Source organism: Poeciliopsis prolifica, unplaced genomic scaffold (assembly GCF_027474105.1).
Source record: "Poeciliopsis prolifica strain line A6 unplaced genomic scaffold, Auburn_PproV2 SCAFFOLD012, whole genome shotgun sequence".
Taxonomy (NCBI): domain Eukaryota; kingdom Metazoa; phylum Chordata; class Actinopteri; order Cyprinodontiformes; family Poeciliidae; genus Poeciliopsis; species Poeciliopsis prolifica.
In genome coordinates, this window is record NW_026562387.1 from 9,122,538 (window position 1) to 9,138,752 (window position 16,215).

At 38.9% G+C, this 16,215-nt stretch overlaps 2 protein-coding genes across 5 annotated transcripts in view; both read left to right on the forward strand.

Moving 5' to 3' along the window:
• rttn (rotatin) overlaps positions 1–9,978 on the forward strand; it is a 34,801-nt gene extending 24,823 nt beyond the window's left edge. For both annotated transcript variants that reach the window (XM_055037772.1, XM_055037773.1), the window contains exons 39-49: positions 700–837; positions 1,386–1,588; positions 1,736–1,841; positions 2,961–3,058; positions 3,327–3,404; positions 3,752–3,878; positions 6,829–7,019; positions 7,242–7,512; positions 8,615–8,718; positions 8,928–8,997; positions 9,808–9,978. In XM_055037772.1, coding sequence (XP_054893747.1) covers positions 700–837; positions 1,386–1,588; positions 1,736–1,841; positions 2,961–3,058; positions 3,327–3,404; positions 3,752–3,878; positions 6,829–7,019; positions 7,242–7,512; positions 8,615–8,718; positions 8,928–8,997; positions 9,808–9,887 — 1,466 coding nt within the window. In that variant the 3' untranslated portion in view covers positions 9,888–9,978. The remainder of the gene's footprint in view (positions 1–699; positions 838–1,385; positions 1,589–1,735; positions 1,842–2,960; positions 3,059–3,326; positions 3,405–3,751; positions 3,879–6,828; positions 7,020–7,241; positions 7,513–8,614; positions 8,719–8,927; positions 8,998–9,807) is intronic.
• A 425-nt stretch (positions 9,979–10,403) lies between these two features.
• Positions 10,404–15,885, forward strand: cd226 (CD226 molecule). 3 transcript variants are annotated; one of them, XM_055037137.1, is made up of 6 exons: positions 10,404–10,545; positions 11,766–12,089; positions 12,192–12,572; positions 13,246–13,348; positions 13,452–13,506; positions 14,624–15,885. In XM_055037137.1, the coding sequence occupies exons 1-6, from the start codon at positions 10,404–10,406 to the stop codon at positions 14,774–14,776; spliced, it is 1,158 nt and encodes a 385-aa protein (XP_054893112.1). In that variant the 3' UTR covers positions 14,777–15,885. The 3 variants fall into 3 exon arrangements, with proteins under 3 accessions (XP_054893112.1, XP_054893113.1, XP_054893114.1); XM_055037138.1 differs by having other exon boundaries at positions 10,406–10,545; positions 15,632–15,885; XM_055037139.1 differs by having other exon boundaries at positions 10,406–10,545; positions 14,659–14,764.
• Positions 15,886–16,215: the final 330 nt, after the last annotated feature.

Consider the following 16,215-nt stretch of genomic DNA (forward strand, 5'->3'; position numbering starts at 1 on the left):
TCTCATGCTATGATTAAATAGATTGCATACAGAGCCTTGAAAAAGTAATGATACCCCATAAACATTTTTAATTTTTGTTATAGCCACAAACATCAACCTTTTCTGGGATTTTAAGTGATAGACCAAATCAATTTTCTTTTTCTTTCTGACAAGGAAAGAAATAGTAGACTATTACCTGAAGACCTTAGTTGCCTAAAAAGTTGATTCAACAGCAACAACTCTTAAATGTATTTGGGTACTAATCCATTCAGTTATTTATAAGCTAACAAAACTATTTTATTTAAAATTCTATGGATTTAAGAACTTGGGAGATGTGCTCTGTCTTCCTGGTTTTAGTGAGAACACGACCAGCAGCATTCTGGTTCAGACACAGACACTTGATTCTGGTGCAGTAATCAATGCCACTGAATATAAATGCATGAACACGTCTTGCTAACTGTGTTTGCCTGCCACATAACACCTGAGTTGAATGCATTGATGTTCGTGGTCGTAGCATTACAAAATGTGGAGCGGCTAAACCTACATGAGTCCTTTCTCATGAGGCTCTATATGCTCCTATTATGACCTATACAGATAAGTCGTGTTCTGTTTAGCCACTTTCTCAGCTCATTCTGCAGCTTTACAGTAGCTCTGATCTGTTTACCTCTTTGTGGTTGTCCGCTGTCATAAAATTTGTGAGTCACTCCTTCCCCTCCACAGACACAGGTACGTGGGACGCAGTTTGCGCGTGCTGGACAGACGTGTTTACGCTTCTGGCTACTCTGGTGAGGAGAGGCACCTCGGCAGCTCACCCATCTGTCTGTGCCACGCTGGGCAGATGCTGGCGGACATTCGCAGGTATACGGATACCCTCTCTGAGAGAGAGTTTAAGTGATGAATGTAATTTTGCTGGTTTAGAGGGCAAAATTATTTGTGTGGTATTATGGATTGCCTCTCAAGTTTCTGTCTCTTTAGTGAAATTTACATCTTCATTTTGGCAAACAAATAAAAGAATAAAAATATTAAGGATGCAAGCTGCATCCTTACTGTTGTATAAACTTTCTGTAACAGATGCGAGGATAGGATAATTAAACCACCTCTACCCCTCCTACTCATATCTTCCTCCCAGATTAATGACGCAGCAAGGACGTTTAATGAGTCCAGTAAAAGATGAATGCTGGGCCTTTGTGCTCATGTGTGTTTTTGTCAGCAAGGATGTTTATGACATCTGGGCGTTCAGACGAATTCAGATGATTAGTTTGTGCAAGCTGCCTCAGTCACAGTCAAATATCCAGCTGTCACTGGTTTTAAAGTTTTGATTTGCTTTTTTTTGTTGTTGTTGTACTGTGACTCAGAAAGCATTTGTCATTCATTACAGTCAGCGATTTTTAAATTTTTGTCTGCAGGAACACTATCACAGTGTCTGGATGAGAAAAAGGCAGATTTGCTGCTCCACACAGCAGCTCTGCAGTTCCTCTCCACAGTTTTCACAGAGGAGACGAGACTCTGCGGCACAGAACTCCAAAGCTCCACATCCAAACACAGCAGCACTCTGTCAGATATCCTAAATGGTCCCTCTGCCAGTGAACTGTGTGAACTGTTATTGCAGGTAGGTGCGAATGTTGCAGTGACGTGATAGTCTGCTCAGTTATTGGAGGTGCTGTTAATCCCAGGATTTCCTGTGGCCAGAGTTTTAGACTTCAAAAAAAGATGTTTGAATGTACACTCACACTAACCTGATTGTTGTTGTTCTCAGAGCTTTGAGAAAAGGACCCTTCAGGACCCTTTAAAGAAGCTCACAGCCAGAGCTCTGATGACGCTTCTGGCCTGCAGTCCCACAGCTCAAAACTACGCAGCCACCGGTAATTCCCCAAAAACTCAGCTGTCACCTATATGACTGATTCTAAAACCACAGAAATAAACTGTGCAGCAGCCTGTGGCACGTCTTCCTAAATTAAACTCCAGACAGCTCCCTGGCTGTTTGTGTTTGCGAAAATGTGTTTTAGCGGCAAAATGTACCACCTATTTTGTCTTATTGCATTATTAGTGTATGCATATTGCAAAGAACTGCCTGAACAACGATAATGCAATAAATTATACAAATAATTTAGGTACCAACCATTTAGGCTGCCTGTAATAGATTATGTGGCACTTTTTGTTTGTAGCGTCATAAATATTGTTAGGGATTGAAGAAAGTGGTAAGGTTGTCAAATTAGTAAGACAGAAACAAAGATTTTTTAGTTTTATTTCCCAGTAGCTGGATAGACTTCCTCATTTTCCGAAGTCTGCTATAACATCGAAGCAGAAAAACATCATTACATTTATTGCAAGCTATGCTGTTATTGCAACATTTACCAGTACTATTACATATTGCATGCTTTTCTTATTTTTGTGCACATACACACTGAAGAAAGATTTGCCTCCACACGTTTCTTCTTTCGCACTCAACTGTTCGTGTTACAGAATGAGAGTCATCTGAATAAAGGCAAGTTAGCTTCCACATTCTACCTCTGATTGGATAAAAGAAACAAACTATTTGAAGCATTATGGTAACCTAGTCAAAAGTCTGAACTTAAATCCAACCGACAAATTACCTCAACAGGCTGCATATGTTGGAATCCCTCTAACATTACTGATTTATAATAGTTCTCTAAAAAAAACTGGTGCAAAATTTCTCTACAAAAATAGAAAGATGGTTTTATTTTTTTTACCAGTTATTGCAAATACCTGATGGCAGTAGTGGCCAAGGGTAGCATGACCAATTATTCAGTTTCGGGAAAAATAACTTTTTTGCTGTTGCTGTTTGGATGGCTAATCTTTTTTTTCTAAATGAAATCACTTTTAAACTGCTTGGTTGAAGAAAAAAAATGTATGATTTATAAATTTTTGATTGCGACAAAAAGAGTAAGAAAAAAAGAATTTTGAGAGAGAGAAAGACCTTTTTTTAGCTACTTTAATGCTCCTGCTGTCTTGTGTTGCAGCCGGTTTAATTGACAGCTGTGTGGAACAGCTGAAGCAGACTCATTCCCACCTCCACCTGGAGTCCATCCGACCCAGCAAGGCTTCTACCCGCAAAAAGGTGAGCACAGGCCCACGGGAAACCTCCCATCTCAGCACATTTTTAAGCTCTGTGTGTTTGCATTTTTTTCCCCTCAGTTGGGTTGAATAACAAACTGAGGCTACATCAAAGTGTTTTTAGAAGAAATGCTATGAATACGTATTGTGCAGTCCCAGGTGTTCTCTTATTATTTTTCTCAAGTGTTTTTGAATGCAGCCACAAAAGGCTGTTTTGAATCCAGAACAATTAGACATGTTGCATTTTGTTTTGTTTGTACTCATATTTTCAGGAAGGGGGCCATTTAAAAGAAGTCAAGCTGACTGCAGGGATCCTGCGGAGTGCTCTTTATTGCAACGATGAATGCAAAGTGAGTTTCTTTGGCTGCTATTAAATTCCCCACAGTTAATTGGTTTTTAATGGAACTTTGCAGTACAGGTGCCTCCAAATGAGATCCAAATGTGCAAGATGGTGCTAGCATTTTCTCTGCTGAGCTCCTTTATTTCTCCGTTTTGTTACTTTTAGAGAAAATTAGCTGTTTTTTTCTTTTTATTCCTTGTCCTTTACATTTAGAAGATATTGAATCATTTTAGGCTGATTACAGGTATCTTTGTCAGCATGATTTTATTACAAATGTGCCTCTTTCACTCTGCAAATACCTAACTTAAAACTTTTTCTCTTTACAAGTACATCAATCTAATCTATTTCTGTGTATAGGCGGTTGCTATGGAAGCCCGTTTAGCTCTGAGACTCTACGCTCTGTGGCCTTGGCTCTTATTGGACGACCCCACAATGGAAGCGGTCCTGGAGCTCCTGTGTGTGTTCACAGCCGACAGCCAGCCAGGTGGGAACGAGATGTTGCGTCTCTCTGAGTGTTTGTGCCGGCTCTGGGCCTGTAATGTCTCCTCCTTCTGCGATTAGCAATCTCACTGAGTCATACTCACTTTGCATTAAAAGTCCCATTGTCATTTCCAATGACCACATTGTGTTTCACTGTAAAAGAGCAGTGCGTGGTTTGCTTGCCGATAACAATGGGCACCGTGTCAGAATCAATCAGGCCGCATGTCAGTCTCACTGCAGTTTCAGACCATGTGGGACATGATGTGGAAAACAAGAGAACATCTCTGCCATGTCTGAGATGTTTCTGTTCGTTCTTGCCAACCAGCTGATTTAGGAAAAAAAAACTACAGTTCAGAAGAACACATTTCAAGAGAACAATAAGTTGGGAAACAATCACTGATGCGTCACTTGATCTCTGTGCATGGATTCAGTTATGTATTCTTGATATAAAGTTTCTCACAAAAGTGTTCATTTCAGTTCAGCTCTTTTCGCATTTTATCATGTTCCAACTACAAATTTTAATACACAGTTGAGGAATTTATATAGCAGATTAATTGTGAATCAGAAGAAAATATATAAAAAAATGTTTGTAGGTATAAATGTACGAAGGCAACCTAACCATGAGAAGTCCAATCTGCAGTTTTTCAGTAGTCATTGTGGTGGACACAACAAATGGATGGAAAGATGTGTTCTGGTTGTGTTTAAGACCACAACTTCACTTTTTGGCCAAAAAGTGAAACAATATAATTGGTGAAAAGCTAACATCACTCCATCTACACAAACATGGGGATGGAAGCATTATCCTGTGGGAGTTCTTTTCAGCAGCAAAGACTATGAAGCTGGTTAGATTGTTGGAAAGACAGATGGCACTAGATGCAGACCAAACCTGAAAGAAAACCTGTTTTTGTGTAAACTACTGGTGTGTGAAGTCCAAACCTATATACAATTTAAGTTTCTGTGAAAAGTCTTGAGAATTGATTTTTCATAGACATGGTTTCAGCCAGAACTATATTAGAAAATACAACAAAACTTTCTGTTGTAGATGTTCCAAGCTAGATTAGCTTAATCCCAAAAGACTTTCAACTGGAATTACAAGGAATGGTGTTTCCGAAGGGGATAGAGATATAAACAACGGTTTTCAGATTTGTAAGCTGTAAAACAAAATTACCTATTTTTGTAACCTATTCCTTTCACTTTGCAATCATGTCCTGAAAGCTTTTACAAGATGCTGCAGTTGTTTCATCTGTGAATAACTGAAATTTCTCTTGCTTCACTTAGAGCAATTTGTGATAACCGAAGTTCATAAGCGTTGACAGGTTTACGTAAGTAACTCTAAACGTGATTGGCAGCAGTTCTTCAGTGGACGTGTGCACACACTCGGATCTAAACTGACTTTTTCTTTAGACCCCCCTCCCTTCCTCCCACCACACCCACATCAGCTCAAGCTGGGAAGCTGCAGAAATCAGTGAAGTCAGGCACAGTGTTTCCCTAAAGGTTAACCGAACAGCAGGTTGGATTTGGGCTTCACGCAGCCTGGCTTAGTATTACACCATCCACCCTGAGGCAACCACCGAGTCTCCTGAGACGCCTACGTTTTTATTTGCTCTTTCATCTCCTATCTACCGCCTTCATCCAAAACTTTGTTAGCGTTGCTAGTTTAAGTGGAACTGTTGTTTTTTTTTTTAAATCTGTTCCCTCCCTGCTTATTTTTGTAGTAGCCTCAAAGCTGGCTCCCACAGATACAAAGAACGCAATAAATAACTGCATATTTTTTTCTGCTCTTATTTGAGATGATTCCTTGTATTGCAGAGTACTTGATTAGATTTAACGCAGCACTTGGGATGCTTAAGATCTTATAATAAAGATCCTGCGTTACCCGCACCAATATCATGATGTCTTCCTGACAGGCATAAGCATAACCTGAGGCTAACAGTCGCATTTGAGGGACCATTCTAGGATTAGTGTAACCAACAAGTAACGATGCTGTCAAATGAACAACATCCACTAGTGTCAGAATGTCATGAGTGACTTTTTTCTTTTTCTTTTCAGTTATCTTTTACTTCCTTGATGCCTTTTGGTATTTGCATTCCGGATGTTTCTGCATAATAAATATCATCTACAGCCTGAGGCTGCTAAGCAAAATAATTTGCCTCCCACCAAGAGTCAGAACACCGCAGTTGCCATAATGAGGCACTCATTTCAAGGTGAACCAAACTTAGCAAATAAAATTGCCACAAATGTTTTAAAGCTCTCTTATGAATTGATGAGCTTCTGTTACATCTCTGCAATTAAATAAATTAACAAATTAGATATTTTTTCATCATCAGTTTGCTGATTGATGTTGACACTGTGTCAGTTTGTTATGCTGTGATGTGTAGATGGTCAGTCCGCATTTCTGCTTCCGCTGGTGTGGCAGGCTGCCAAGATCTTCAGCAGAGCTGAGCGGCTTCAGTAATGTTTCATTGTTGCACTTAACTATTCTCTCAAGGGACGAGCTGTGTGGTTGTTATCAGCGGTAACTTTAAATCACACTCAAAAGCCTGTTGCTGGCATGAAATTGTAATTCAGAATGTTAATTGGCCTGAGTGTTGTCTTATAGTTTCAAGAACAGTTTTTTTGTTGTTGTTTTTTTTAAGATAAGACAGATTGACATAACACAAAATGACACAAAAAAAGTCAATTAAGGAAATGTAAAATCCTTAAAGTCATGATCCGATTTTTAGGAAGCCAGTTTATCCAATAAAACTTGTACAGTGTGATGCAATTCTGAAGAAATGTGGCACTTAAAATGTCGGATGCTCTTTAAGCATGGAAGCTCTGACTTGATGATTTACATTTTATGAAGAGAGACAGTCTTTTAAATGCTATTTTCTTATGGTTATGAGATGCATAGTTGGTTAAATGTATCCTTTTTTTTCCCATTTATGATAAAACCATTTTTTCTCTGTTCCCAGCATGCAGTTCCCTCTGTGGCAGCAGCCCCAGTGGGGTGCCAGGATCTAAGGGCTCCTCCAACGCCTCTCTGATGCACTCAGTCGTGAAGCTGAGCTCTATTGCCCCAGACAACAGCCCCATCCAGAATCTGTCCTTCTCTCTCCTGACTAACCTGGTTGTGTCACGAGACTGCAGGTGCATCCTGCAGAAGGTACAACATTCTTAAAACTAAAGTAGCAAATCCAAGAGATTACATGAGTTATAGTTTTTCCTTTTTAGATGTAAACTAGCACAAAGTGCAACATGTGTTTAAATTACAGGATTTTTTTCGCTACTTAATAGAATATAATTTCTGTTGGTAGTTTTGAATGAGGTGATCCATAATGCTATGCAGTAATCCATCTCTTTTGTGATCATTTCCTGTGATTCTCAGAATAACTTCCTTCAAGCCTTCCTGCTGGTACCAGTCCCTAAGGTGCCTGGTGCCAAGGCCTCATCGGTCAGTGGTGGTGGGGACCTCCTGAGCCTGTGGCTAAGATTCCTCGTCAGCCTATCCGCCACAGAGGACGGGCAGCAGAATATTCTGAAAGTGTCTGGAGTTCTGGAACTGCTGGCCGAACTGGCACCGCATCGACCACACGCACTGCTCACCCTTCACAACCTCTGCTTCTGCCCCGCCATCAAATCACATGTCATGACTAATGGTACAGAAGACAGGTCGAGATTTAAAAAGCACTTTGGTGATTGTTACGGTCATCTTTTTAGTGTTTTGTTCATGAATGCCATTCAGTTTGCTCATTCCCCTTTTCAGCTGTATATCTAGAAATTGAGGACATTGACTGAACTTACAGCTCAGACCCCTTACACATTTACACAGTTTGTGAAACCTCTAAATGTCACACTACTGGAATATACAGTAGTGTAGTAATAAGAGAAGCAGCCAAAAGGCCTAAAATAACTTAGCAGGAGCTGCAGAGATCCACAGCTCAGGTGGAAAAATGACTTTAGCATTTTAATCTAATAAACATGTTTTAATATAAAAACATTTGGAGAAGTTGAAGGGGAATAAAGACTTTTTGTAGGGTCTGTACCAATATATTAAAATAAAGCCACCAGGACATTGTTTCTTTCTGAACCTAAACAACATTTCCTAATAAAAAGCCATTTGTCCATCTTTTATAAATCATTGCTGCATTAGGCTTTTGCTATCAATTAGTGAAGTGATTAATCAATTAGTCACAGATAAATTATGTTCAGAGCACTTGGGAAGAACCGAATACCAAATTATTTTTATAGCATATGGAATTCAATCTCTTATTTTCAAAATAATATATACATGTGACAAAAATTAAATGCATAACAGTTTGGAGTAGCAAAGTCAGACAAGGTAATTCTAACTTTAGCAGTGTTTTGCAGCAGTTTCAGTTGTATGAAGATGAAATAACCAAAGGCTGAGAGAAAATGAAAGCAGAGGAAGCTGCTGAGACTGAAGAAGCTTGTGCAGGTGGGCAGATGTGTCCCACACAAAGTACACTGCAGGTGGTAGTTGAAGGACCAGCTGCGTGGAAAATGTGGTGTTACCACACTTTTTTTGTTTCCTGTGGAAGATTTGACATTTCCTGTGTCAGCTATGGTTTTGTAGTGAGACTGAGATCATATTTATGATCACATCATTTGATTTGTTTTCTGTATACCAACATTTAACTTTGTTTTCCTATTTTTAAACAGTATAATGATTCAATTAATCATCATTTGTAGTTATTGATGTTATGAAGATTACGGATTAAGTGCATGTTTGTGTTCCAGATAAAGCCATGAAAGTTTTGTTATGGTGTTTGGGAAGTAAAGAGCTGGAAACCTGCTGTATCGGAGCATCTGCACTGTGGGCCTTACTCCACAACAATCAGAGGGTACACACACTAACACACACACTCACCCCAAATACTAATGCTCTCCAGTAAAGTCTTAATTTATGTTTTTGTTTTCATATTTCATGTTATGAATGTGAAAAACCTTCTTAACAGCTATTATATCCTCTCATTTACATGCACTCACTTCCTCAAAGTATTATAATCTGAAGTTATTTTTCTGAATCAGGTTTTGTTTTTTCTCTTGACAGGCAAAGACTGCATTGAAATGTCCATCTGTTCGATCAAAAATCCAGGAAGCACTGACCGTCTCCAAGAAAGGCATGCGTGTTTTTATTTTGATAACTAAATAATGTGACTTCCACACACCAGATTTTTATTTAGAAAATTGGATATTCCCATCAGAAGTCATTAGAGAAAAGGGGAAAAAAACACTTTATTAATTTTCTTTTTGAAATAAATAGTATGACATTGAAATGAAAACCTTTCTTTGATGAAACACAGAGGAATAGAAATTAAAATTTGGCTTGATTCCCTTCTCAATTTTAAAACAAAAGCAGTTATCTGAGAAAAACCAAACAGAAATCAAATTTTTTGTCATATTAATAGCCGGCGTGTGACCATCCTTTAATGTGACTGTTGGAGGTGCTGTTTCCTCCTTAAATCTGTTCACTGCAACACAAATAAATATGAAGTAAAACAAACAGAATGAGGACTTATATAAAATTGTGATGAGTTGGTAGAGGTCGAGTAGTTAAAAAAATATTTTTTTTTAGTTCAATATCAAAAACTCGCCTTCACCTGGCAGTGAATTCACAGGATAAAACTTAGATTTTATTAGTGCAAGCTGATAAAAAATGTAAAAACAAAACCATCAAATTGTCTCATTGTCTCATGAAACAATAGCGTAATTTAAATTTCTGCAAATTAATTTTTCCTCCACTAGAAAGAAAAATGGATACATTTTCATTTAAATTGTACTTAAAAAAAAATCAAGTAACCGCTTGTGTTGTTTTTTTGTTGTTGTTGTTTTCTTTTGTTGGTTAGCACTACTCTTGAGAAAATCTGATTACCTAAAGATGCATTCATCAACAACAAACCTTTTGTTTTGTTTTTTATTCCGTTCTGTAGATGCAGAGAAGAAGCAGGAACCTTTGAACTCCTACCTGCAGAAGTGCCTGGATCAACTTTCACAGCTGCTACAAAGTTGAATGTAACTGATGATTTTAATTGTGTAGTTTTGTATCATGTTTTTTTATCTATGAAATATGTAATTTGGATATTAAAGTGATGTCAACCTTTTGTCTTTGCCAGATCTGATTTATCAAAACTTAGCTGGCGTGTGGCTTTAAATTCGTCACTGTGGCGACAGTGGTGTTTTGCAGCTGGTTCACACGAAACGGTTTTTGTGAAAAGCCACAATTTCAAATGGTGGAGCCCTACAGTTAGAGGAAACACTCACATTTATTACTATTGAATGTTACTCATCTATTCATGGCAATTCCATAATTTTTTTAATGCATAAAAAATGCATATGAAAACCAGTTTTCAGTGTTGAAATCCATGAGGGGAAAACTTCATTATAAACCCCAACATGCAGAATGATGTCGTAAGTTTGCCATCCATCCCCAGCCCCAGTGATAAAGAGCCTCTCTGTGTTGAGCATGCCAGCAGTGGGACACCATGAATTGTGGCCCTGTAGCTGAAGTGCTTCTCTGTAGCCAGAGATGGAGCAGGAAGTGCAGCTCGGGCGCCTATGCACTCGTCTCATCAATGCAGCTTTCATTCTTCCTCGGTGGGGCAAGATGGAAGCTGTACAAAAGGACTACTGGTACTTCATGGTACTCTTCTTTCTCCCTTTTCTTAAAGGTAGGAATATTTTTGCTTTATGTCTACAAATGTTTTAATGCGATCAGGTTAAATATGTTTTGTTTATATTTGTTATGAAGTAAATTCCTTTAAAACTTGTTGATTGTGACTTTCTCAATCGTGTTTTGTTTAGTATACATGATGTAGTTTTATGAATTTAGAAACTAGATTTGGAAAAATAAAACAATCTGTTGAGTTTTGTTCAACCTTTAGTGAATTAAAACATTATGCTGAACTCAAGTAATGAAATATTTTCTCATTACGACTGTTGGAGGTTTTATTTGAATGCTGAAGCTTTATGATGAGCACACATAGGTAATTGTTCAGTTTGGCTCGTTTTCTTTCCAATCCAACAATATAAATTGTTATACACCTTGTTAAAAAGAAAAAGAAAAAAATATATATATATAGTTTCCTTTTTATAGACTAGACAATTTCTTTTGGGGAAAAAAAAAGATTTCTTCATCTTTTGCTGGTTTCAATTAAGTTTAGACTGCTTATAAAACTGATCAGATCAGTTACAATAACTGTAAGAATGTGAACCATATTTTTACTGACTTAAAGCCCAAAGTGACCTTCTAGCACAATTTCTAATGATCAAAAAGCAATTGCTGTCAATCTGATTCATATAGAAGAGCTGAATGGTTGCTTCAGAACAGAGAGGTGATAGTAGCTGTCGTTTCTTTGACACCACTTTCATTTTGAGAAAATCAGTCTCGGCATCATCCTTGGGTATCAAAAAAGCTTAACAGGCAAGAAGTTTGCAGCTCGTGAAATTGAACTAAATCAACCGTTTACTATAGGGAGAGTTTTGAGAGAAACTTCAGAGTGTCCAAGGAAATCCAGCAGGTGCTAGAACCTAAACATGGGACAACTTTAATTGAGTTGTAACTAACTGCAGAGTTTGCTATGAAATGGCAGCAGTCGGGTTCAAGTTTTTTTGTAGCCATAATGATATAGATACTTTTGAAAGCGAGTATGATGGAAAATAAGTGAATTGCGTCCTAGAAAAACACGGGAGAGAAATGTTTCCAAGGCAGCTCAGCATTGAAATTTTGTGAAGTATTTAATAAACAGTATACCATATAAACATTTGTCAAGAAGATCTAACAAGCCAAGGTTTTTTTTTGTCTGTCTACTTTTTTTGCTTAACAACTACTGCTTAAATCTGAACCATGTTATGGCAAAATCAGAATATGAACAGTGAAATTCTTGTCCAGTTGCTGTCCAGCAGACAGACATTGAAACGGTGCGGTTGGAGGAAGGGATGGTGCTGGCCTGCGTGTGTCCCTGGGACGGCCAGCTCAGCATGGTGTCCTGGACCAAAGCGCCAGACAAGAACCCCATTGCTGTGTTCTCTCCTGAGTTCGGAGTTTCCGTCCCTTACACCTACCGGGAGAGAATAGAGTTCCTGAGGACGGTGCCTATGGATGGAAGCATTACCTTGAAGAACGTCACACATCAGGATATCGGGCTCTACCACTGCTCTGTCCAGACTTTCCCTGAGGGACCCTGGACTAAGGACTTTCAGGTCGAGGATTTAGGTAAAGTCCATGTTTTCTAAGACGGTTCTGCCGCTACCCCAAAGAAACATGGGTCGTCTTTTAATGTTTTTATTCTGAGATGTATTTTCTTTCATTCTGCAGATGAGCCACCAGAAGACAACAACAGCACAGAGCCCCCTCCTCCAGAGGAAGTCATAGTAGACTCAGAGGTGGTGGCCGAGGAGAGCAGCAACCTGACCATCAGCTGCAAACACCCACACAACGGTACCATCTACCAGGTCATCCTGGAGAAGATGCTGCACGGCCATCCGTGGGTCATTATTGGCATCTGTAAGAAGGTGGAAGGGGGTCTGGTGGGTGAGGACTACACCGAAAGGGGCAGGGTGAACTGCGCCGACAGCCTGGATCTCAGTCTGCAACTGACTGACGTTGCATCGGGAGACGAAGGTTTATATCGCTGCACCTTTAACACGGATGTGGGGGTGCAGACCACCACAGTACTACTCAGAACAGCTCCTCCAGGTACACGAAGCAACACACCGAATGTAAAGTCAGCCCCTCAAACATACCGTATCATTCCCCATGCTTATTGCCATTTGCACAAGTATGCTGCAGCACATATAGAGAAAGAAAAAAGGCTTACGTTACAATCAGAGGTGTGAAAACCACAGAATCCTGTTCTTTGTATCAATTCACGGTTAGAGCAGCTGTGACATGGTGTTGCATGCAGGTCTAGTATGGTTTAATTTATTTGGGTCATGATAAATTCAGATGTCATAAGAAACATACAAATCTATCATAAACTAAAGAATCCATGTAGTTGAATTTTAGGTGGTTTGCCTCGTCTTATCTACAGTCATGTTGAGTAAATTCGAATATTTAGTCCAATAAAGCTCATTTGTTAGATCAAAGGTACCTTTTGAAAATTGACAACCTTTAAATACACTTTTCATTTAGACACATTGCTGAATTATCTTGTTTATTGGTCTGATAGAATATTTTTCCGGCTCTAAGTTGAAATTGATCATAATTAACAGAAATGAATTATTTAAAGCATCCATCTGTGTGTAATTAATCATTATGTGTTTCATTTAGTGATAAAGTTCCTGAAATAAATGGTTCTTTCAATAATATTCAAATTTATTGAATGGGCCTGCAGATATTTGATATTAAACTATTTCTCTTTTCCAATCAGGTGGATTCAGTCTGTCCCTGTACATGCTGTATGTTTATATTGGAGCTGGAGCTGCTGGACTTGTTCTATTCATTGCTTTCCTCATACTTGCCCTGAGGCTAAGGTATCGCCAGTTAAGGCAATAACTTATATTCTTGTTTTAAATTTGTGTGCATTTCATTCTTTTGGCTCACGCGTGGACCTATTTGTGTGACAATCAATCACAGGAAAAAAAAGCGGCGAGAGGAGTACCGAGTTAAACTGCACCCCACTCAGAGACAGGTAGGCGTCAGTTTGTTCATTGTATCAACTCTCGTCTTTACACTCGACTCCTTCAAAGCTCTCCCTCACCTCCTCATAAGACTCGCGCTTAACTACAAGGCTGTTCCACTTTACAACTAACGTTAAAGCAACACATCCCACCTGATACAGAGAGCTTAACTGGTTCCTCACCACTCCCAGCTGTGCAGTTTGAAGAATTTGGAAGAGGGCTGGTGTCAAAAGCATTCAGATTTAAAAAAAAAAAAAATAACAACACAATCATCAGTTAGTCATGAATTTTGTTGGTTTTGACATCTGCAGGACCTTCAAAACATAATCACGCTCTTCACTTTTACCTGCTGCCGCAGTAAAATCACAAAACTCATTATATTCCCCTGGGACTATGTGATAAACCAAAATCTGAAAGTGTGTTGTTTGTATTCAACCCCCTTTAAGGCCAGGAAATATATTTTCTTTTTGTTACCTTTAAAAGTGTATTTTGTTTCTTTAGACTTCTTTCCCTTGGATATAAAGCAGGTTTCTCTATTCTTAAGGATCATCAGGGCTTTACTCTGATGATCCTGACTACTGTAGGTGGTGGCAGCATTATGCTGTAAGGACGCTGCTCTTCAGCAAGAACAGGGAAGTGCATCAGTCTGAAAATGGGGTGGACATTTATCCTCCAGAAATGAGTATTCTAAGCATAAAGCCAGAGCTACAAAGCAACGGTTTTAATCAGAGCATATGCATGTGTCAGGAGAGAAAAGAATTTGTCAAGACTTCAAAATAGCTTTAACTCCAGTCTGACTGAAAAAGAGAAAATCTTCCCACTGTGGAAAGTTGGTAGACACATACTCCAAAAACGCTGTAAACTCAGATGGACTGAAAAGAAATTTTTAAAATGCTATGTGTGTTTTGTCACACAGTACTTTGTTGATTTATCATATATTTTTGTAAAATGCCTTTAAGTTTATGATGATAATGTGGCAACACGTGCTAAAAGTCTGAGAAGTGTGAATGCCTTTGCAAGGCCACTGCATTTTTCTTTATCAACCAATCAGCTGCACTGCTGGTGAAAACCTGTCATGTTTGTCTATTATCTTAAAGTCAACTAACATCCACTACTACCTCCTCACAGCCGAATATCTATGAGAACGTCCCTCTGTGTCCCAGGATGGTGAAGAAATCCAAGCAGAATAAGAGCTTCCCCATCTATGCCAACCTGCCGGCCGGGCGCTCGCTCCAAACCAAACGTCAGCTTCAGGATAAAAAAAGAAAAGGCGTGCTGTGACTGTCGCTTTCTCACATCTGTCAGCGCGCTCTCAGCTATTCACACCCCATTCACTGTACATCAGAGCGAGGATAAATAAATGTCAGCAAGCGCAGACTGTAATTATCCATTTGAGTTTTTAATCAAATGCGGGGATCATGCCGGCACTGTTTAATATTCACAAGGCGGTTTGAAATGAGTTAACAAGCCGGTGCTCATCTCGGAGTCAGAAAGCTGACGGGGCCTGTTTGGGACCGGCCTTGCTCCCCCCTAATTAAATGTACTATGTAATTATTGTTGAGGGGATGTTTGCTTTTTCGGCAAAACAATATTTGACAGTAACCATCACACAGAGGAGAAAGACAAAAGCCTGTATAATCATTCTTTTCTCTTCTCTAACCCCCTCCAAGTAAAACGATTGACAAAAGCCTGTGTAATTGCCCTCTTTTCACTTTCATCCCTCCTGGTTTCCATTCAAAGTTTGACAATAGTGTCTAATCATCTAACGGAGAAGAAAAGCAGTCGCTCAGCAATGTACCATCACTTGAGACGGCTTCTTTCCCCTTCCCCAACGGGCTCTGTGTCTGCATTCTAGTTACAGCACGCCCTCAGTGTGAAAGCTGAACTCTAATTAGCAAATCCTGGGCTGCAGTTCATGTCTCTTTTTACTCCCTCTGACTGCTTTCTGATGAATATCCATGTTCTTTTTTTATTTTACCCCCTCCTTTGGTGTATAAAATGTAAAAAAGATCAGCTGTTGAACATTATTTCCCCTTTGTAAGTTTGCTTTTGTAAATCAATATTTGCAGTGTATGGCAGCTGCTGTAAAATTAAACTCTGTGCTGTTTGTGTAATTTAATTCATTTATCTCCATAGAAATGGAGGCAGTGGCAGAGGCAGTAATGGATAAGCGGGTTATTCCGCTAGGAAGCAAGACAAATGTGGAACATAAAGGGACACTACACTTTTGGGTTCATGTGTTTTGTTGTTGTTGTTGTTGCTTTCGATTTCCCTTTGTGATGTTTTCTGAAGAAACCGCAAATGTACATTTGATGATACTTGAGATTCTGTGTTCAACCAGCTGTATTGATAGTTATGACTGATAAAGACTCCTTATGACAGAAATAAGACCATGTCTATGTTTCTCTGTCTTATCGTGTGGGCGTCTGTGGAAAGAAACAAACCCTCTATGCTGAGAAAATATGCAGCGTCTAGAAGAATTAAAAATGAAGCATCAACCATAAACCACCACCTTTTGGAAACTTGAAAGCACTTCTGTGGTGTGGAGTCTCTTTCTCCTTTTTAGTCAGCAAATGCGGTTCATTTTCTATTTGTCAAAAAAAAAATAGTGTAAAGCTCCTTTAGTTCATGTTTTTTTTTGTTATTATTATTAAAATGAGTGTTTTAAAAAGCGTTGAGAAATAAAAATGCATTGGAGCCCTGAAAAAGTGATAAAGTAC

Excerpts from the sequence above, each read along its gene's own strand:
- cd226 (XM_055037137.1), top strand. The coding sequence starts at position 10,404 with ATGGAGCAGGAAGTGCAGCTCGGGCGCCTATGCACTCGTCTCATCAAT. Across the intron at positions 13,349-13,451 it reads ATACTTGCCCTGAGGCTAAG|GAAAAAAAAGCGGCGAGAGG; the intron begins GTATCGCCAGTT and ends AATCAATCACAG. Across the intron at positions 13,507-14,623 it reads TGCACCCCACTCAGAGACAG|CCGAATATCTATGAGAACGT; the intron begins GTAGGCGTCAGT and ends ACCTCCTCACAG.